Source organism: Panthera onca, chromosome F1 (genome assembly GCF_046562875.1).
Source record: "Panthera onca isolate mPanOnc1 chromosome F1, mPanOnc1 haplotype 2, whole genome shotgun sequence".
Taxonomy (NCBI): Eukaryota; Metazoa; Chordata; class Mammalia; order Carnivora; family Felidae; genus Panthera; species Panthera onca.
Genome location: NC_138355.1, coordinates 25,295,798 through 25,319,569, shown reverse-complemented (window position 1 = coordinate 25,319,569; position 23,772 = coordinate 25,295,798). Strand labels below are relative to the sequence as shown.

Here is a 23,772-nt window from a genome sequence, read left to right as displayed (position 1 = left end):
AACCGTAAGTTCCATGATGGCAGGGTCCAATTTTCTTCAGTTTGGTGTCTTTAGTGCCTGACACAATATTTAGTGCATAGTGTTGCATCCTGGCTGTGGGAAGTCTGAATGAGAAGTAGAGTTCATATTTCCTTTTTTTAAATTTTTATTTATCTTTTAGTCCAAGAGAAATTTTTCAGGGGCCCAGAGACCGTGAAGAGAAATGTTAGGATAATGTTAGATGGTATTGGACAGTAAAGAAAATGAGCTAGAGTATATTCATTTAGTACAGTGCCTGGGATGTAGAGAGTGGTTAATAAATGTTAATTGGGGAATTAAAAAAAAAAACAGAATAGAGTGTTTAGGTAAGGCAAGTCCGAAAAATATTTCCATCATAAGATGTACTAAAAAATTATTTGAGTTATATTCTTTCTGAACATTGATTAATGTTTATTATTTTATAAATTCATTATCCAATTAAAAATAAATTCTGTTCCTACAGATTAGATATTTGTAATACAGGAAAAAACATAGTAACTTACTATTTTTATTTATGAGGAAAGGGATATGATATTTGACTATTATGAATAAAAGTTGAATTAATTCTTAGTACTTATTGCTGGATCTGCAGAAAGGTATACATTAGGAGCATTTGGTTATTGATAGTGCTAAACTGATAATCATTTTAAATGATATTTAAATGATAAATGATAGAATCTTCATTTATGCTGTTTCCTACAGCACTATCTGAATAATACTGTTATCAGTATACTTTTTCATAGTACTAAAACAAATACTGAAACACATGAAGTGTCTTGACTAAAAACACAGGTCTGCCAAAGATCAGGGCTGGTGTCTTATTTGTTTATATATTCATTATTCCTTCCTTCCTTCCTTCCTTCCTTCCTTCCTTCCTTCCTTCCTTCCTTCCTTCATGTATTCACCAAAACTTTAAGTGTCAGATATTGTGCTCTTTGCTGAGGGTATAAATGAAGATAGGACAGCATCCTTCCCCTCAATAAGTTTATAATATAAGAAAGGGAATAAGTAAATTAAATGAATATTTATAACACAGTGTGGTAAGAATTTCACCAGGGTATTATACCTAGGAGTCTTTAATTCTTAGTGATGAGTGAATGTTGAGAAAGGCTTCACACAGGAGATGGTACCTGAGGTATCCACTGGAATATAAGTCAGCATTACCCAGGTAGAAATCAGGAAAGCCTTTCTAGATGGAGAAAATTACATGCGTAAAGTCACAGAAGAATGAAGACACAGCAGTGTGGGCATGCTGAGAGTAGAGGGTCCAGCTGAAAAGGGAGATCTGTCCCTAGGATGGTGTGATTTTCTTTTTCCTGCCGTTTTCAGGATCCTTTTCATATACAAGTGGAAAAATCATTCAGGTTTGTGACTTTGTGATGTTGGCTCAGCAAACAATAAAAACAAGGTACCCGGGGGAGAAAAAGTGGTTGCAGTGATAGCTCTGTGGAGTTTAGGCTGCATAAAGAAAGAAGAGAAGGTTAAAGGCATCGTCTGATAGGTTGGAATAAATCAGAAGAGTCAGAGGAGTTTGGGTCATGATGAAGTTGGGGAAGGAGAGTGTGGGAGTCAGGAAGTGACAACTGGAAGGATGGGAGGTTCTGAACCTCAGATTGGACTGCAAGGCTAAGTGTTTTTGCAATCACATTGTGGGTCACTTCCCTGATAAGATAACGAAGGTAACAAATGAATTTGTCTAGCAACATAAAGTAACTGCCAGATTTTTAAGTCTTTCCTGCTAGAAGTGCTATGTAGATCTACTTTTATGTACTTTTGATCCTATAAGTGTTGCATACTTTATAAAATTATCCTTTTTTGAGTACCATAACCCTTTTTTTGAAAAAAAAAAAAAACCCTATTATTTTAGAGTAGTTTTAGGTTCACAGCAAAACTGAGAGGAAGTTACAGAGATGGTTCATATACTCTCTGCCCTCTGCCATTATCACCATCCCCCACCAGAGTGGTACATTTGTTAGGATTGATGAACTTGCACTGACACTTCATAATCACCCAGAGTCTGTAGTTTACATTAGGGTTTACTCTTGACATTGTACATTCCGTGGGTCTGGACCAATTTATAATGGTATTTATCCATCATTATAGTACCATGCAGAGTGTTTATTGGCACTGCTGTTAAAAACCTCTGTGCTCTATTCATCTCTCCTTTTCACCCTCCCAACCACTAGAAAACCACTTATCTTTTTATTGTCTCCATAGTTTGGCCTTTTCAAAAATGTCTTACAGTTTGACACATACAGTACGTATCCTTTTCAGATCGGCTTGTTTCACTTAGTAATATGCATTTAAGGTTCCTCCATGTCTTTTTCATAGCTTGATAGCTCATTTCTTTTTAGCACTGAATAATATTACATTGTCAACTTTTGATAGTCAAAAGATATCCTTGCCATAATTGTGTCTGGATCAGAAGATACATGTACATATATGTAAAGTTTTAATAGTATTTTTCTACTATGCTATGAAGTAATAATGCTAATTATGATTGACCCTTTTTTCCCCAAGTCAAATGAGAATGGACTTTCTTCTATTTGGAAATTCTGTGATTTTGGAAAATTGTTATAAAGAGAGCCCAGTAAAGAAAAGGTAATGCAATAGTCAATGCTGGTCATCATTTAATTGAAGATTTTCTAAGTAAGAAAGAATAGACTTTAAAAATTCTAACCTTCTTATCAATCATATTTATTGTCTTAATCTGTTTTGACTAATCACCCAAAGAAGCTCCTGAAATGTTAAGGAAAGAAAAAATATAGTATTATATGGAAACAATGTTAATGCATAAATAATTTTATACTAGGAATTAGTATAATTTTATATGAGGAATTTTATACTAGGAATTCAAATAGATACCAAAGGAGCAAACATTTGCTACATATATATATCCTTATATTTTACATTGGGAAATAAAAATTGTAAATTTTTAATAAATCTTCAAGTGTTTTGCCATTAGTATTTTTTTACTAAATAGAATTTAGCCTAAATTTATCACTGCCTATCTCTGAAATTATTGCCCTTCTCTTATTAACTGTATTTCCTAACCATATTGGTGTTTGGGTATGGGATTTTTTGCAAATCCAGCTATAACTGTCAAGATTTAGTCCTTGCCTATGTGTTTTATTGCTAATGCACCACCTACTGGTAAATCAATGAATAAATGACCTCTCAGATTTAACAGACCTTCTCTCTAGTCCAGCACTAATAGAACTTTCTACAATGATAGAAGTGTATCTGTGATGCTCTGTGTGGTAGCTACTAACTGTATGTGGCACTTGAGCATTTGAAATATGGCTAATGCTCCTTAAGGAACTTGTTCTGAAATTTGATCTAGTTTTAGATAATTTAAATGTGAATTTAAATAGACATTTGGCTAGTGGCTACCGATTTGGATAGCATAACTGTAGTATTTTCCAGAGAAAAAAGAAAAGCAGAAATAGCAAGAGCAGAAGTCTTTGGAAATTTATTGCAGCTGCTGTGTATATTAAGGACTCTCATAATTCATTGGAATTATTGCCATTCAGGAATAATTCTGCCATTTTGGAAAAGTTATAGCCAGGTCTTCATATTTACATTGATGAGATATCATTTGGAAATATGCACTTGATTCCATTATCTTTGGGATTTCAGTGGCCTTTGCCTCTTTGTTCAGGCAGTTGATTTCTGTTTTTGTTTGGCTGATTCGTTGGCTTTTAGTTTTCATCCTGTGCTCTCGCTCTTTGGAAGGAATCCCTGGCCATTTTTTTTTTTTTTTTTTTTTTTTTTTTTTAATTCTAGACAACACCATGTTTTTTATTAAAACCTAACCTTACAAGTAACACTGGACTATTCTTAGGGATGGATGGGCATTCATCACCCTCCTCTTTGATGGAAGGTGTTGATACATTTTTGGTGGTAGCTTAGCTACATCCTTCTTTAACTTCTTCAGAAGTTTTAGATGAAGACCATTTGAACTTAGTGATTTATGGCCACTTAATTTCTCATATTTTTTCAATCAGTTCTTTGTTTTGATTTCTCTGACAGTTGTTCACCTTCCTTGTCTGTACAGAGTAGCTCTGGGGTAGACACTTCTTTATCATCCTGGAGGAAAGGCCTGGCACAAAGCACCCATTCAATCCCTTTGCATTCTTTGCAGCCTCTTTGGATTGTTTCATTCCCAACAAAGGGTTCTAATAGATCAAATCAATCTCCAATGGATTTTGCATTTCTTTTTTTTTTTTTTTTTAATATATGAAATTTCCTGTCAAATTGGTTTCCATACAACACCCAGTGCTCATCCCAAAAGGTGCCCTCCTCAATACCCATCACCCACCCTGCCCTCCCTCCCACCCCCCATCAACCCTCAGTTTGTTCTCAGTTTTTAACAGTCTCTTATGCTTTGGCTCTCTCCCACTCTAGCCTCTTTTTTTTTTTTTTTTTTTTTTTTTTCTCCTTCCCCTCCCCCATGGGTTTCTGTTATGTTTCTCAGGATCCACATAAGAGTGAAACCATATGGTATCTGTCTTTCTCTGTATGGCTTATTTCACTTAGCATCACACTCTCCAGTTCCATCCATGTTGCTACAAAAGGCCATATTTCATTTTTTCTCATTGCCACGTAGTATTCCATTGTGTATATAAACCACAATTTCTTTATCCATTCATCAGTTGATGGACATTTAGGCTCTTTCCATAATTTGGCTATTGTTGAGAGTGCCGCTATAAACATTGGGGTACAGGTGCCCCTATGCATCAGTACTCCTGTATCCCTTGGGTAAATTCCTAGCAGTGCTATTGCTGGGTCATAGGGTAGGTCTATTTTTAATTTTCTGAGGAACCTCCACACTGCTTTCCAGAGCGGCTGCACCAATTTGCATTTCCACCAACAGTGCAAGAGGGTTCCCGTTTCTCCACATCCTCTCCAGCATCTATAGTCTCCTGATTTCTTCATTTTGGCCACTCTGACTGGCGTGAGGTGATATCTGAGTGTGGTTTTGATTTGTATTTCCCTGATAAGGAGCGACATTGAACATCTTTTCATGTGCCTGTTGGCCATCCGGATGTCTTCTTTAGAGAAGTGTCTATTCATGTTTTCTGCCCATTTCTTCACTGGGTTATTTGTTTTTCGGGTGTGGAGTTTGATGAGCTCTTTATAGATTTTGGATACTAGCCCTTTGTCCGTTGTGTCATTTGCAAATATCTTTTCCCATTCCGTTGGTTGCCTTTTAGTTTTGTTGGTTGTTTCCTTTGCTGTGCAGAAGCTTTTTATCTTCATAAGGTCCCAGTAATTCACTTTTGCTTTTAACTCCCTTGCCTTTGGGGATGTGCCGAGTAAGAGATTGCTACGGCTGAGGTCAGAGAGGTCTTTTCCTGCTTTCTCCTCTAAGGTTTTGATGGTTTCCTGTCTCACATTCAGGTCCTTTATCCATTTTGAGTTAATTTTTGTGAATGGTGTGAGAAAGTGGTCTAGTTTCAACCTTCTGCATGTTGCTGTCCAGTTCTCCCAGCACCATTTGTTAAAGAGACTGTCTTTTTTCCATTGGATGTTCTTTCCTGCTTTGTCAAAGATGAGTTGGCCATACGTTTGTGGGTCTAGTTCTGGGGTTTCTATTCTATTCCATTGGTCTATGTGTCTGTTTTTATGCCAATACCATGCTGACTTGATGATGACAGCTTTGTAGTAGAGGCTAAAGTCTGGGATTGTGATGCCTCCTGCTTTGGTCTTCTTCTTCAAAATTACTTTGGCTATTCGGGGCCTTTTGTGGTTCCATATGAATTTTAGGATTGCTTGTTCTAGTTTCGAGAAGAATGCTGGTGCAATTTTGATTGGGATTGCATTGAATGTGTAGATAGCTTTGGGTAGTATTGACATTTTGACAATATTTATTCTTCCGATCCATGAGCAGGGAATGTCTTTCCATTTCTTTATATCTTCTTCAATTACCTGCATAAGCTTTCTATAGTTTTCAGCATACAGATCTTTTACATCTTTGGTTAGATTTATTCCTAGGTATTTTATGCTTCTTGGTGCAATTGTGAATGGGATCAGTTTCTTCATTTGTCTTTCTGTTGCTTCATTGTTAGTGTATAAGAATGCAACTGATTTCTGCACATTGATTTTGTATCCTGCAACTTTGCTGAATTCATGGATCAGTTCTAGCAGACTTTTGGTGGAGTCTATCGGATTTTCCATGTATAATATCATGTCATCTGCAAAAAGCGAAAGCTTGACTTCATCTTTGCCAATTTTGATGCCTTTGATTTCCTTTTGTTGTCTGATTGCTGATGCTAGAACTTCCAGCACTATGTTAAACAAGAGCGGTGACAGTGGGCATCCCTGTCGTGTTCCTGATCTCAGGGAAAAAGCTCTCAGTTTTTCCCCGTTGAGGATGATGTTAGCTGTGGGCTTTTCATAAATGGCCTTTATGATCTTTAAGTATGTTCCTTCTATCCCGACTTTCTCAAGGGTTTTTATTAAGAAAGGGTGCTGGATTTTGTCAAAGGCCTTTTCTGCATCGATTGACAGGATCATATGGTTCTTCTCTTTTTTTTTGTTAATGTGATGTATCACGTTGATCGATTTGCGAATGTTGAACCAGCCCTGCATCCCAGGAATGAATCCCACTTGATCATGGTGAATAATTCTTTTTATATGCTGTTGAATTCGATTTGCTAGTATCTTATTAAGAATTTTTGCATCCATATTCATCAGGGATATTGGCCTGTAGTTCTCTTTTTTTACTGGGTCTCTGTCTGGTTTAGGAATCAAAGTAATACTGGCTTCATAGAATGAGTCTGGAAGTTTTCCTTCCCTTTCTATTTCTTGGAATAGCTTGAGAAGGATAGGTATTATCTCTGCTTTAAACGTCTGGTAGAACTCCCCTGGGAAGCCATCTGGTCCTGGACTCTTATTTGTTGGGAGATTTTTGATAACCGATTCAATTTCTTCGCTGGTTATGGGTCTGTTCAAGCTTTCTATTTCCTCCTGATTGAGTTTTGGAAGAGTGTGGGTGTTTAGGAATTTGTCCATTTCTTCCAGGTTGTCCAATTTGCTGGCATATAATTTTTCATAGTATTCCCTGATAATTGTTTGTATCTCTGAGGGATTGGTTGTAATCATTCCATTTTCATTCATGATTTTATCTATTTGGGTCATCTCCCTTTTCTTTTTGAGAAGCCTGGCTAGAGGTTTGTCAATTTTGTTTATTTTTTCAAAAAACCAACTCTTGGTTTCGTTGATCTGCTCTACAGTTTTTTTAGATTCTATATTGTTTATTTCTGCTCTGATCTTTATTATTTCTCTTCTTCTGCTGGGTTTAGGCTGCCTTTGCTGTTCTGCTTCTAGTTCCTTTAGGTGTGCTGTTAGATTTTGTATTTGGGATTTTTCTTGTTTCCTGAGATAGGCCTGGATTGCAATGTATTTTCCTCTCAGGACTGCCTTCGCTGCATCCCAAAGCGTTTGGATTGTTGTATTTTCATTTTCGTTTGTTTCCATGTATATTTTAATTTCTTCTCTAATTGCCTGGTTGACCCACTCATTCGTTAGTAGGGTGTTCTTTAACCTCCATGCTTTTGGAGGTTTTCCAGACTTTTTCCTGTGGTTGATTTCAAGCTTCATAGCATTGTGGTCTGAAAGTATGCATGGTATAATTTCAATTCTTGTAAACTTATGAAGGGCTGTTTTGTGACCCAGTATATGATCTATCTTGGAGAATGTTCCATGTGCACTCGAGAAGAAAGTATATTCTGTTGCTTTGGGATGCAGAGTTCTAAATATATCTGTCAAGTCCATCTGATCCAGTGTATCATTCAGGGCCCTTGTTTCTTTATTGACTGTGTGTCTAGATGATCTATCCATTTCTGTAAGTGGGGTGTTAAAGTCCCCTGCAATGACCACATTCTTATCAATAAGGTTGCTTATGTTTATGAGTAATTGTTTTATATATCTGGGGGCTCGGGTATTTGGCGCATAGACATTTATAATAGTTAGCTCTTCCTGGTGGATAGACCCTGTGATTATTATATAATGCCCTTCTTCATCTCTTGTTACAGCCTTTAATTTAAAGTCTAGTTTGTCTGATATAAGTATGGCTACTCCAGCTTTCTTTTGGCTTCCAGGAGCATGATAAATAGTTCTCCATCCCCTCACTCTCAATCTAAAGGTGTCCTCAGATCTAAAATGAGTCTCTTGTAGACAGCAAATAGATGGGTCTTGCTTTTTTATCCATTCTGATACCCTATGTCTTTTAGTTGGCGCATTTAATCCATTTACATTCAGTGTTATTATAGAAAGATATGGGTTTAGAGTCATTGTGATGTCTGTATGTTTTATGCTTGTAGTGATGTCTCTGGTACTTTGTCTCACAGGATCCCCCTTAGGATCTCTTGTAGGGCTGGTTTCGTGGTGACAAATTCCTTCAGTTTTTGTTTGTTTGGGAAGACCTTTATCTCTCCTTCTATTCTAAATGACAGACTTGCTGGATAAAGGATTCTCGGCTGCATATTTTTTCTGTTTAGCACACTGTAGATATCGTGCCAAGCCTTTCTGGCCTGCCAAGTTTCAAAGGAGAGATCAGTCACGAGTCTTATAGGTCTCCCTTTATATGTGAGGGCACGTTTATCCCTTGCTGCTTTCAGAATTTTCTCTTTATCCTTGTATTTTGCCAGTTTCACTATGATATGTCGTGCAGAAGATCGATTCAAGTTACGTCTGAAGGGAGTTCTCTGTGCCTCTTGGATTTCAATGCCTTTTTCCTTCCCCAGTTCAGGGAAGTTCTCAGCTATAATTTGTTCAAGTACCCCTTCAGCACCTTTCCCTCTCTCTTCCTCCTCTGGGATACCAATTATGCGTATATTATTTTTTTTTAGTGTATCACTTAGTTCTCTAATTTTCCCCTCATACTCCTGGATTTTTTTATCTCTCTTTCTTTCAGCTTCCTCTTTCTCCATAACTTTATCTTCTAGTTCACCTATTCTCTCCTCTGCCTCTTCAAGCCGAGCCATCGTGGATTCCATTTTGTTTTGCATTTCGTTTAAAGCGTTTTTCAACTCCTCGTGACTGTTCCTTAGTCCCTCGATCTTTGTGGCAAGAGATTCTCTGCTGTCCTGTATACTGTTTTCAAGCCCAGCGATTAATTTTATGACTATTATTCTAAATTCACTTTCTGTTATATTATTTAAATCCTTTTTGATCAGTTCATTAGCTGTTGTTATTTCCTGGAGATTCTTCTGAGGGGAATTCTTCCGTTTGGTCATTTTGGAGAGTCCCTTGCGTGGTGAGGACCTGCAGTGCACTTCCCCTGTGCTGTGGTGTATAACTGGAGTTATTGGGCGGGGCCGCAGTCCGACCCGCTGTCTGCCCCCAGCCCACTGCTGGGGCCACAGTCAGACTGGTGTGTGCCTTCTCTTCCCCTCTCCTAGGGGCGGGATTCACTGTGGGGTGGCGTGTCCCGTCTGGGCTACTTGCACACTGCCAGGCTTGTGTTGCTGGGGATCTGGCGTATTAGCTGGGGTGGGTAGGCAAGGTGCACGGGGGGTGGAGGGGCAGGCTTAGCTCGCTTCTCCTTAGGTGATCCACTTCAGGAGGAGCCCTGTGGCAGCGGGAGGGAGTCAGATCCGCTGCCGGAGGTTTGGCTCCGCAGAAGCACAGAGTTGGGTGTTTGCGCGGAGCGAGCAAGTTCCCTGGCAGGAACTGGTTCCCTTTGGGATTTTGGCTGGGGGATGGGCGGGGGAGATGGCGCTGGCGCCTTTGTTCCCCGCCAAGCTGAGCTCTGCCGTCCGGGGGCTCAGCAGCTCTCCCTCCCTTTGTCCTCCAGCCTTCCCGCTTTCCGAGCAGAGCTGTTAACTTCTGACCTCCCAGACGCTAAGTGGCGCTTGCTGTCGGAACACAGTCTGTCCGGCCCCTCCGCTTTTGCCAGCCAGACTCGGGGGCTCTGCTTGGCCGGCGAGCCGCCCCTCCGCCCCGGCTCCCTCCCGCCAGTCCGTGGAGCGCGCACCGCCTCGCCGCCTTTCCTACCCTCTTCCGTGGGCCTCTAGTCTGCGCTTGACTCCGGAGACTCCCTTCTGCTAATCCTCTGGCGGTTTTCTGGGTTCTTTAGGCAGGTGTAGGTGGAATCTAAGTGATCGGCAGGACGCGCTGTGAGCCCCGCGTCCTCCTACGCCGCCATCTTCGGATCTCCCTGGCCATTTTTATGGGAACTTTCTAGTAGGCATGGAAAAACTTAAAAGATGTGAAAATGTATTCCATTAACATTTCTACTCATTTGAAAATTAAGGAAAATTTAAATGAACAAGCACATCTGTCTATTGTAAATCACTCTTAGTGAAATTCTGTTACTCATTGTGCAAGCTTCATACTTAAAAGTTGGTTACCACTAGAACTAGCTGGAGTTACCTCCCTAATCAGAAGCGGAAGTAATGCATTTTCAAACAATGTCAGTATGTTTTAAATACACTGATTGAGCTAAATCACTAGGTACACATCTGTTGGGATAGGACATAACTACTAATTACAATTCTCAGCAGGCTCAATGACAGTCATTATGTAACTTTTTGAAGTTAGCTTTTTCAACAGGAAACACAGATATTTAGAAGAGTCAGAGACTCTGTAAAATACATTTTACAGTCTGTACAATTCAATAGAAATTACGTTCAGTAATTAAATACTAATTATTTTCCAATTTCTCATCTAGCATTGCTTGATGTTAGATCATTCAACGTATCATCCACAATGAAGAAAAGTATTTGGGGAGCAGTTATAAATATGTTCTATTATGTTTTCAAATATACGAATCAATTAAGTGGTTAGGCTGAATGTAGGTTTTTAACTATCTCCAAAATAAGGATATTTATTTAGATTTTATTGTGAGAACTCAAGTAAAAAACAGAAACTTAATACTGAAAACTACTTAATGGAGTATCTTCTCATCAGAGTCTTAATTCCTCATTACATGAAATTATCACTAGGAACGCTTAAAAGCTTGGAAATCTTCCATCACAGGGATTAATTGACAGCCCTGAAAATACATTTTTTTTTTTACCAAAATGTAATTCAATGCCTTTTTAAACAACAATTTACAATTGGTTGCTTCACTAGGTGACTTTTGGACACATACCCTTTGGAGGAGGCTAAGGAAAGCTTCTAGAACTTTATAACCCTGCTTCTTAAACTGAAAGTTGCCGAGATAAAAATCCTTTCTTGCCTGATTCTGTGAATCTCATTGCTTCCTGGAGTAATGAAAGCACTAGACCAGGAGTCCGGGCACTTGGGATCTATTTCAAGGAATCATGCCCTCCTCTTTCTCGCTTTCACTTTGTGTGCTCCTTCCTCAGACCACACAAACACAGTGTATCAATTTTTAAAATTGAATTTCCAATTCTCTTTTTATTTATGGATGTATTGGGACATATTTTCTGTGGGCCAATGCTGGAATCAGTGGATGCTTGGCAATGCTAATAGGGATCAGTGTGAATGAGCTAATGTGAAATTTAGAGTTCAGATGGAATTATCCCAGGTATAATGATATGTTTAGGCCCAGGTGCTTCCCACTTTCCCTACGCATAGTTAGTTCAGTTTGTCAGTGTCTCTCAAATCACTCCCTTCCTTATTTCCCTGGTAACTTTGCATGTCATCCCCTTTGGATGTCACAAACCTAAACTACTAAAATCCTCTTTTCTTGGACTTCCTTCAAATTTTGTTCCCTCACTTTAATTCATAGTATAATTAGGTGGATTTTCCCCAAGATTGCTTTAAAATTTTTTTTAATGTTTATTTTTGAGAGGGAAAGAGACAGAGCACAAACAGGGGAGGGGCAGAGAGAGAGAGGGAAACACAGAATTCAAAGCAGGCTCCAGGCTTCCAGCTGTTAGCACAGAACCTTGAACCCACGAACTGGGTTCAAGGGTTCTTGAACCCATGAACTGTGGTGCTTGAACCCACGAACTGTGAGATCATGAACTGAGTAAGGTGGGATGCTCAACAGACTGAGCCACTCAGGTGCCCCTCCCTTAAATGCCCATGCATTCAGAACCTTTTTGTGGTTTCCTAATTACCTCAGAATAAAATTGACAATCGTTAGCCCTCCACACACTGACTCTTCCATAATACTTTTAATTTTTTTATGTTTATTTATTTTTGAGAGAGAGAGACAGAGAGAGAGAGAGAGACAGAGACAGAGACAGAGAGACAGAGTGCGAGAGGGGGAGGGGCAGAGAGAGAGAGGGAGACAGAATCTGAAGCAGGCTCCAGGCTCTGAACTGTCAGCACAGAGCCCGATGGCGGGGCTCAAACATTAGCAGCTAGATCATGACCTGAGCCTAAGTGGGATGCTTAAATGACTGAGCTCCCTCAGGCATCCCATCTTCCATAATACTTTTAACATTTTATCTTCAACCTTTATTCTCCTAAAACAATGTATGGAGAAAAAAAAAGAAAAATGTTTCAATATATGGATACTATTCACTTTAAATGAATCAGATATTCTTATGTCTTTTCCTTTATGCCTGTTTCTTTAACATGGGTAACTAAATATTTGAATTTGTTCTTAAAACTTCACCTCTAATTATGAATTCAAAGTAGAGAAACTATCAGATTATTTTCTGCCATGAAATATTACTCATGCTGCTAAATGTTATCTCTTAGAGCAGTATCAGGCAGACAGTTTGTAGTGTCTGTAGGAGTTTTGAATTTTCTTGGTATCGAATTTCTCCAAAGGGTGGCTAGGTACTACGCCTGTCTTCATCTTCAGTCTCCAGAACTGATTTTCTGGTGGCCAGTGAATGTTTCCTCTACCAGGCTCCATGTCCATTATACTTTCAGTGGATTCCTGTTTTCTGCTGCTTTGGCTCTACCTCTGCTCTGTTACTTCTATCTTTCCACGATTTGCCCAATTCCACGCCCATTGCTTGAGTCACAGAAGCATCCCGACTACCTCCAGATTACATGGTTCTCACTCAGATTCTATGACCTAGCTCAAAGAGCTATTTTGACTTTAATGTTTCCTATCTAAATCCTACCTTTGATGTGAACTTCCTCTCATAAACCACCTTCTTTCTCCCATCCAAGTACTAACCAGGCATGACCCTGCTTAGCTTCTAAGATCAGAGGAGATTCAGGTGGTATGGCCATCAACTAAACCATCTTTCTGAATAGTCAGGCTTCTGTAGAACTTTTTGCTTTCTTTCTCTTTCTTTCTTTCTTTTTGTGACACACAATTTTGTACTTAATTACCATCATTTTTCCCCAATCATATTATATGTACTGAGGTACTTTTTTACTGCCCCCCCCCTCCGCCTTTTAACCACAGCTCCCTGCACAAAGAGAAAAACACAATTGCACCCAATAGGTGTGTGTTCCTTAATTGCTGAATGGACCTCAAAGTAATAGTAACAGACTATAGGGAAGATTTGGGTCACTAACTTTATCTTTCATGTTTCCATGTGAATTTCAATGGCTTATCTGGGTCACATCAACAATGTTCGATTTCATTACATAAGTACTTTCTTTTCCCCTCCCAGCACATGCCAGCAAATCACTGCTTACATTTAAAACCTATTTTGTAACAAAGTCTGATAGTTATCTTATGAAAAATTTATAAAGATTTTTTTAAGTATTGTTTAGTTTACCATAATTAAAAATTATATCATGTGAGTAAGTTTGGCAAAATTTTTTGAAAGAGGCTAAAGCAGTTTATCCATTTTAAGGTGACAGTGGCTGCTATATTTCCAAATGCTTGTACTGAACAGGCTGAGGAGTGAAAGTTAGAATAAATGGTGTGGTATGTATTACACAGTATGAATTTAAAGTTTTGTTTAAAACACACTATCATCCTGTTTCTCTGGGGACAAGAAATAAGTCTACTGATTTTATTAGTTGCTCCTTTATGAGGAGGATTTTTAAAGCTGACAATGAACAAGGGAATCCTGGTTAAATTGTTGAGTATATTCCATGGAGAGCTGACGTTTCTTCCATAATCACATGCTGCCACATGGAAGTCAAAGGGCCAGACAAGGCTTCCTTTTTTTTTGCCATGTTATGTCTGTATGAACATTAGAAGTATTAATTTTTTTTCTATGGTGTCAGGAAAGGGTGGATGTCTGTCACTAATTAGTTCACGTCACCAGAGAGAATGTTGCAGTAAAAAAAGGAAATATTTCTCAAGATGATGGATGAAGTTAAACCCTAATGACCAGAATTACTTCACTCAGTATGAAATTGATATTATCATAACCATATGCTCATTACATCATCACATCCCCTTTTTAACAAGTGCCAGGTGACGTAGGTATTAGCGTGGGTCTTTTTAAATCAGCAAAATGTGGAAAAACTAGATTTATCTATTTTTATTGAAATGTCTAACAAATTTTGAGTATCTAGAACTTGTTACATTTCAGAAGAATCAAACAAGGTATATTTCATATTATTTATTAGTGGGATTTGTGATCTAAATAGAACATGCAAGCATGAGAATTGTGATCAAGTTTCATATGTAAATGCCTAGATAATATATATAGACACACCTATTTTATTTTATTTATTTTTATTTTTATTTTTATTTTTTTTAATATATGAAATTTACTGTCAAATTGGTTTCCATGCAACACCCAGTGCTCATCCCAAAATGTGCCCTCCTCAATACCCATCACCCACCCTGCCCTCCCTCCCACCCTGCCCTCCCTCTCACCCCCCATCAACCCTCAGTTTGTTCTCAGTTTTTAACAGTCTCTTATGCTTTGGCTCTCTCCCACTCTAACCTCTTTTTTTTTTTTTTTTTCCTTCCCCTCCCCCATGGGTTTCTGTTATGTTTCTCAGGATCCACATAAGAGTGAAACCATATGGTATCTGTCTTTCTCTGTATGGCTTATTTCACTTAGCATCACACTCTCCAGTTCCATCCATGTTGCTACAAAAGGCCATATTTCATTTTTTCTCATTGCCACGTAGTATTCCATTGTAGACACACCTATTTTAAATGCTATGTCACTTATTTGATCACTCTCCGTCATACTTTACTGTATAATGGAATATTGATAATAGCAAAAATTACATAGTGCCTACTGTGCACCAGCAATTGCTTTAAGTGTTTTATGTATGTTAATTTAACTAATCTGCAATAACACTGTGCCTTATTATCCCCACTAAGGCATAGACCAGACACGTAGATTACTTAACCATGTTGAGGCTTGTTAGGTGCTTTATCTGTAGAATGGCTGTGACACTTCATAGAGTTATTGTGGAAAATAAATGATAGGCCTAGAGTTAGATACCTACCATGTAACAGGCACTCAATAATTTTGCTAACCTTCCTATTTGAAGAGCTGACTACCAGAAGGAGATTTAGTACCTCATTGTACATAATTTGGATTTGTATCCAGTATTCTGTGAGTTCTGTGTGGTTATAAAGTGTCTAAATTATAGGTACTCAATAAATGTTTGTTGTGTGGAAGGATGAAACACAAAGAAATTTGCCCAGGTAATCTACACATGCCAGTGGTGAAAATATTTTAAATTGTTGCTTAGATAATTCAAAGCATTTCCATCATCTGATTAATTTATTGGTGATAATTAAATCACCTTGAAAAGAAAGTCTTTTAGATCTTTTCTTTGAGAATGTCCTATCAGAGGCAAAACAGCAACAAGTCAGATCCAGCTGACCACCAACAGGAAATATGTCTTGAGAGTGTGAGGTTGACATTGGAGATTTGCAAGAGTTAGGCAAGATTTTATCTTCCACAGCCTTTGCAGGCAGAACAATAGCTATTTTCAATTCATTTTGCTAGCCTTACCATTTAGAGTGTGCTAAGACACCTAAGTCTTAAAACAGTATTTATTTTTTTATTTTTAGTATCATAATCTATGTGTATCTCTTTAAATCACTGGTGAGAAATTGTAAAAACTCATCTATTTTGCTTTTTTTATGACTAAAATATAAAGAATGGATTAATGCCTTAATACTAATAGAGCGCCATGTTTCCATTGTTTTGGCTAATGAAAAGCAAGTTGTTATTTATGGTGATGATGTTGATGGTTGATGGTGGTGGTGGTGATGATGATGGTGATAATGGTGATGATAATGGTGATTATTGTGGTGGTGAAATAAGATTGAAAACCAACTAAGAATGGATTACTTCCCCCCCAAAGCCTAAAATTTGACTCTAGACTTTGATAGAGTTGAACTAAGGCTTTTAAGCTTGTTCTGCTCCATTAAAACCACTTTATTAAAACAAGAGGAGCTGTTTTTCTGGAAAATTAAAAATTCTAACAGTTGAAATAATTATAGTGAGGTCTATTACAGCCTTATTTAACCTAATCAAGTGAAGGCTGAATCATTCTGACCATCTTTATTCAACTGTTATTTGGCAGAAATCTAATTTTGCTTCCATGTTTGTTCATTTCCTTTCTGATTTTCTTATTGTCAGCAGAAATATTCTTTCCAGGACAATGGCAAATTTCTCACCTTCTGTGAGATGATGTCATCCCATCTGTATGTATGCACACAGACTGATTTCATGACCCTGAGCAGCACCCTATGTCCAGGCTTTATTTGAGAAATGACCTCTTAGACCTCTGCATCCTGGTTTGAGTAACTGACATTTATTTTTACTTTGATACCTGAACTACAGAGCCTACCAGTGGAATTCTTGCTGGGAGAGATGCCAGGCCAATTCTGTTAGACTTTATCGGGAGGCACCATGTTTAGACATAAATCCCAAGAGCTGCTGAATCTTTGCAGCAATCCTAGGTCAACATGAGCTAAGCATAAGAAACATTTTATTTTCAGAAAGTGGGACTGAATAAATGTGGGTATTCAATAAATTCCAAAGAGAAAGTAGTGTTCCTTTTTCCCCTCATCCCCTAAAGATTATCTGAAACACTCCCACAGCATGTGTAGTCCTCTGGCATTTCAGAATTGATGGATTCCAGATGGAATCACAACTTGAACTTACTGGCCAAGGGCAGTCTGCCCTTGACCTCCTGTATTTCTGTAGCCATATGTTCACCAAGAAGAATCCATGGAATAATAAGACTATCAACCAATTCCACAGGCAGGAAAAACCCTTTAAACATTAACTTCAAAGACAATCATAATTTGAAGAACACAATGTAAACAGGAAAAAAAGGCGGGTGATTGTAAGCTGCTTGCAATTAGGCACTAATTAGTTTTATCCAGTTGTGTAGCCTACTGGTCTAGTGTTACCACTTGTATCTCCTTCAAATGTATCAGGATTTCTCAGACTAATTTTTCTTAGTGAAATTAAGCCACAATTTGCAGGCTAACTTATAGTAAAGATATATCATAAATATATAAAGATCTAACTAATTGAATTTCTCTATCTCATTTATATTAAAAATGCAGTTAACTGAAAAGTTGGCACCATGTCTGTTTGGCTCATCATTGTCTCCCTACAGGTTAGCACAGAGCCTGGAACATAATAATTGTGCAAAAACCACATGTTATTAAATTTATTTATTTTTGTTAATACCTATAACTTCTATTTCAAGCACTGTGGAAGTGAATTTATTTTCATTTATCTTACTGAGTGGGAAATATTTACACTAAGAAAATTATTATTTCTTTGATGGTACTTTCTTTGAAGATTAATTCGCATTCTGTAGTAATATAGATGTAAAATGTGGAATTGATTAGGCCAGATATATCAACATTCCAGTTACCCCAGGGAATTTTTGTATCCTTTTTGACAATAACTTCCTGATTCATTACTTTACTTTCAAAAGTCTGTTTTCTGCCGCAGAAGTGGAATGTATGCAATGGAAACTTTGAATAATTGCTATTTCCTGTTAAGTTGTGTCCTGTGAATCCATGGGCATGAGATAAATGATCAATATAGCAGGACCTTGAGCAGTGGCAGGCATAAAAATTCTCAGAGCCAAGTTACAATTTAGGAAGGGACTGTATTCCCTCAACAGTTTTAAATGCCTGTTATTTACAAGTCACTGTATAGCATGAAAGGGATATTAAATACTGTAGAAAGCAATGTAATATGGAATAATATGAAAGAGATGGTCTTCACCTCAACAAATTACAATCTAATAAATAAAGAGCAGCAGCCAGGACAAGTGGTGGCTCCAAACCTGTGTTCACTAAATGGAAAAAGGCAAAAGGCACTATGTAGAGACCTTTCCTGAGAATAGGTTTATACTGAAGTTCCAACTTAGCAGACAGAAGCCAGTGGTCAGCTGGTGGGAGCAAAGTAGGAAGGGACCACCTGGTAAACACTGGAGTACAGAAACATGACATTGGAACCAAAGGCATTTTACTCTCAAAGAGTATTTACTTCCTCTGCTTTAAAATTCCTTTGGTCCCTTCCCTGTACAGATTGGGATAGACCTCTGATGGGGGTCATATAAAGAGCTCTTTCTGGGTTGGAGTCCAAGGAGGGGGCTCAAGGCCAGCACAATTGGGTCCACAGGGCACTCCTGCAGGTGAGTGGTCCCAGTGATGCCCTGGTCATGGAGCTCTTGCCGTGGCTGACCACCAGCCTCCTGCTGCTGCTGCTGCTGCTGCTGCTGCTGCTGCTGCTGCTCATACAGCTGAGCCACATGGCCAAGTTCTAAACCAAGATCCCCTTGTACTGTGTGCTCTGCCTCGCGGTCTCCAGTATGGCCAGGGTCATCTGCTTATTACACCACAGCAGTCACATGGTGGAGAACATGAATATCATCAGTTGCTTTGTCCAGCTCTTCAAGTACATATAGAACCCTTCACTTTGAGATAGAGGGCCACTAGAAGGTGGAAGTGGGCCAACTCTGAGTCATCATTTTTTAACCACCAGAGTGTCCTGAACATGATAGGCCTCTTGGAGGCTCTCCACAAGTGTTGCATGTAGATCACCAAGCAGGAATTCTCTTCATGGGGCCCATAGGCCTGATCATGTGTCTTGGGGACATCTTCATCAACTGGCAATGCTCCAGGACAAGCCATGACTCTGATGTCTGACATAGGCCAGCCCATGGTCATAGAGTACCTCAGAATGTGGATCCACCCTGAGGACATGCAGAAGGACAATCTTTCAAGAAAGATGCCTTTTACCTGGCAATTCAGGTCTACGTGCCCATCATTTCTGTGGTATACTCCACCTTCTCCTCCTTCTGTGACCCCAAAAGGAAGCTCTTAATTTTTTTTTACATTTATTTATTTTTGAGAGACAGAGAGACAGAGCACAAGTTGGGGAGGGGCAGAGAGAGAAGGAGACACAGAATCCGAAGCAGGCTCCAGTCTCTGAGCTGATAGCATAGAGCCTGACACGGGGCTCAAACTCACAAACCGTGAGATCATGACCTGAGCTGAAGTCAGACACTTAACCGACTGAGCCACCCAGGCACCCTAAAAGGAAGCTCTTTATCTCAGGGACATTCAAGGTGGAGATATTAGATGCCATCCCCACCAGTGACCTCACCATGACTGATGTCCCCAGGCAATGAGGACTACTTTCTTTTACCTAAGACACCTCACGAGAATGGACCACATCTGCCCCTAGGCCATGAGGACCACCTTCTTCCACATGTTCAAGACACTCCAGGAGAATGGAGTTACTGCAAGGCCAGCCCAGTAAGCAAGGCCACGGAGCAGAGTAGGACTGGGGGGCAGGACCTGGCGAGAGAGTGGACAGAGGGACCCTTCCCAATTCCCTGGCCTGCTCCAGCTGCCAAATATCACTGTATCTTGCTCCTGCAGCTCCCATGGCTTTCATTCAGGCCCTTCCTGTCACTGGCCTCCAATCCAGGTCCCTAAAGTCCCCCAGAGGAGAGTTAGCAGGACCTTTCCCAAGTTCTGAGGGCAAGGCCTCATCTACTCTCATGCTGTGGGATCTGGAAGTAGCAGTAGGCCTGACAGGGTTGGGCTGAGGTGCAAGGTCTCAGGACAAATGGCCAGAAGTAAGGCCCTCTGCCCTGGAACTGCAGAGTAGTGGCAGGCTCCAGAGTCCCAGCCACAGCATCAGGCTTTCAGGGAGAAGAGGGGCTCTGTAGGGACCAAGAACCCCAGTCTCATGCAACCTGGGCCACAGAGAGCAAGGGTGCAGAGTCTGCAACTCCTGTCAACTTTGGGGAAGATCTCCCAAATACCTGCTGCAACTTGGTTGTTACTTTTATAAACGAATTCTCGAAAGTGCAAATAAAAATAAAGGTGTGGTAAGAAGCCTACAAATCTGCTAAGATAGGAAGCTCTTAACATCAGGATAAGTTGCCATTTCGCCATATATGTTTCTTTCTATTTGCAGAACCACCCAAAGTCACTGTGATGCCCAAGAATCAATCATTCACAGGGGGATCTGAAGTCTCCATCATGTGTTCTGCAACAGGTTTTCCCAAACCAAAGATCACCTGGACCATTAATGATATGTTTATCATGGGTTCACACAGGTACTGGGTTTGTATCACATTCTTTGTTTTTACTGAGTGAAATATTAATTAGAATGAATCAAAAGCCAGACGAAACTAATGTGACTAAGTCCCTACAGTTGAGGGAGCTTTGACCAAAATCCACAGCATTCGATTTTCTAAATAGGCCAGGAAATGTCCATAAAATAATAAATGATGACTTGACAGAGTTGGATGTTCTGCAGTCTTGAATTTAATGGCCAGGACTAAGAGCTTCATGATACTTTGCATTGGAAACATGACACCATAACCCTTGGCTTACCTTGAATAATTGAAATGGGGAAAATAAATGTTCTAGGGGGCAATATGTAGTTTCCACTGATCTATTAAAGATATGGTCATGGGATTTAATAGGAGAGAAGGAGATCTCACGGATGGAACAGTAGCTCTAATTAAAATGTGTGCAGACATTCTTTGTAATTCCTAGTCACTTTTGCCATACTGCATTGAGATATATTTTATCTGATGGATGCCTTTTAAAGACATTGACTCTTCTCACGCTCAGAGTGCAATGACCATGGGGAACAGAAACAAGGAAGCTTCCAGCTATTGAGCTTCCATTACTCTGGGTTTTGTCTGAGGAGGAGGGCTTAGGTATGAGCCAGATTCTATTTCTAGACTCATCACTGACTTGCTGTGTGACAGGAGGCATTGTATCTCTCAGGTTTTCATTGTGAGGAATCATTTAGCATAACAGTTTACAGAGTGTGATTGCCTGTTTGCAAATTCCACTTCTTCCATTTACTAACTGCCTTTGGGTGAGTTATATATTCCCTTTACTCATCTGTAAAACAGAGATAATAATCGTATCTAACTCACTGGGTAATTGTGAAGATTTAAAACATTAATAAACGTAAAACTTCTGGAGCACTTTCTGGCACATAGCAAGTACTGAATACTGGCATCTATTATGATTATTGTTATTATTATTACTACTACGTCTACTATATTTCTTATAAAATGATGACATTAATGGTTTTTGTAAACAGCATCAAAAATATAAGTCTAAAATATTTGTAAGGAGGTACTATAGTTTCTTCATACTGTTACTAGGGTATTTTCAATTTTATTTTCTTTTGTCCATAGGTATAGGATGACCTCAGAAGGTACCTTATTTATCAAAAATGCAGTTCCCAAAGATTCAGGGATTTATGGTTGCCTGGCAAGTAATGCAGCTGGAACAGACAAACAGACTTCTACCCTTAGATATATTGGCAAGTATAATCAGTTTAAAAAGCAATTAAAATAGGATGCATATCATATCAAGCAATGTAAAAGTACTTTCCTGAAAATTAATATTAGGAATCAGTTATAACCAGTCTTATAATTGATTGTTTATTTCACACATTCATTAAAGCAAATATTGTAACATTTAAGTTAAAAGTTCAGGGAGTGGATAGCTTCATCATTCAGTAGAAATCTAGGAGGCTTACATCTTGTGGTAGAGTCCCAGATTGTCTACAAAGTCTGTATTTCCATGGCTTTTCTGTTCTTTGCAATATTTTGCTTACATATTAATAAATTCTATATCCTTTCTAGCTTACCTCAACTTCCATTTTATATTTTTAACTTATATTTAAAGCTTTATAGTATTTCTATAAGAATGACATATTTATAACATTTCTGTCATTTATCCTGTCTAGCTGTTATTTCACTTTGCATCTTCAGTTTTTCCCCTCCAAACTCAAGCATTTATTGAGGATGCATTTTGTGATAATTATAATAAATATTCCATAATAAAATGTATAATAACATATAATATATAATCTAATATATTTTAATATAATCATATACTCTAATAATATATAACAGAATAGAGTATTTCTTTTAATTTGGTCTTTCTTAAACAAATAAAGGACAAGGACATGACATGTTCAGTGTTAGTTTGTAATTGTGAATAATTAATGGCTAGCAGTCTACCCTGCCATTTATGGTAAGGTAGTGAAACTGGCAGTGGAGAGTAAGAAAGCTACAATAAAAATTAAGAATTGTAATTTGGTGTGTATAGATGAGGGAGGTAGCAAAAGTATTGTAAATATCAAAGCTGAAAGCATAGAAAGAAGTGGTCTTCATTGATAGAAATGAGGAAGGCACATGGTAAGTTTGGAAGATTGGAGAAGAAAGAGACAGTGGGACTGTAGAAAGCAGGTTGAAATAGATTCTGAATCATAGACACAAATTTCAGTTCATTCACAAAGAAGCTAAAATAGTTGACCCACTTATTCACCTTATTAATTGCCCAGAGTATCTAAAATTGTGGAATGTGAAATAAAAGATGTATGTTATGAAGTCCTTACTTTTTGAGAGCCTGCATAATGGGAATGGCTATACATAGAGATATAGAAGAAAGCAGACAGACTAGTACTATAGCAGAGGACTGGTGGAGAGGAAGATTAATTCTGACTGGGAATTTGTAAAGATTTCTCAAAGGAGACAGGACTTAAGCTCAGTCTGGAGGAACAAGTGGGATTAGAAGAGTTGTGGCAAAGGGCATTTCAGGCAGAGGAAACAGCTTTGCAAAAACAGGAGGATAGGAGAGGGTAGGGGGTGCTTTGGGCTACCATTTTGCTCTGTACCTTGTGATGAGTAAGAAAGTGTTATGGAAGGTAAGTTACAAGAGAAAGCTCTGTACCAGTGTATGATTTTTGAAAGCCAAACTAGAGAATTGTGGAATGAATTCACTGAAAGCTTTCTTTCTAGGAGAGGGATAACATGATCTTTGAGAAGTTAATTCAATTTCTTTTAAACTACTTCAGTTGAAATTAGAAAGTCCTAACATGCCCAGCTAAGAGAAAAATGTATGAGTGAACTCTAAAGAATTAGGCAAAGAAACTTAGAGAATGTATGTATTTAGCATCAAAGGCAAAAAGAGAATGGAGACTCTACTTTTTATAGATGGAACATTTACCCTTAGACTACAACCCTCTCTCTGTAGTGAAACATGAATATCCTTAAAATCACATAGAAAATATTACAACAAATTCATCTACAATTATATTATCCTCATAATTTAGCCAAGTCAGCCTTATCGTAGCTCTTTTGATATTTTTATTACTATTACTCTTCTCTCTGTTCCTTCAGTATTACTTACTATTTCTATAAGATGTTCAGATTTCTAAGATTTGTCTTTCCTTATATATCTCTTTTTTTTTCATAAAGACCTTTCAATTAATTTCCTAATTTTTTGTACTCTTTTATCAGAATTATTTTTGCCTAATATATATTTTTGGCCTTAATAAATAATCTTTTCATCACACACATCTATCTATGAACACTTGCATTATAAGAGTTTCATTCTGTTTATAAACATTGAAATAACCAAGCTCATAAATACTGGTAGATTTTGCTAAATTGGTTCATTTAGTGTAA

At 38.4% G+C, this 23,772-nt stretch overlaps 1 protein-coding gene across 3 annotated transcripts in view; it reads left to right on the top strand.

Moving 5' to 3' along the window:
• HMCN1 (hemicentin 1) overlaps positions 1–23,772 on the top strand; it is a 470,876-nt gene that overhangs the window by 200,827 nt on the left and 246,277 nt on the right. For 2 of the 3 annotated variants that reach the window (XM_060643679.3, XM_060643685.3), the window contains exons 12-13: positions 20,244–20,385; positions 21,490–21,617. In XM_060643679.3, coding sequence (XP_060499662.1) covers positions 20,244–20,385; positions 21,490–21,617 — 270 coding nt within the window. Of the gene's footprint in view, positions 1–20,243; positions 20,393–21,489; positions 21,618–23,772 lie in introns of those variants that run through there. The other variant, XM_060643687.2, reaches the window with a different exon arrangement.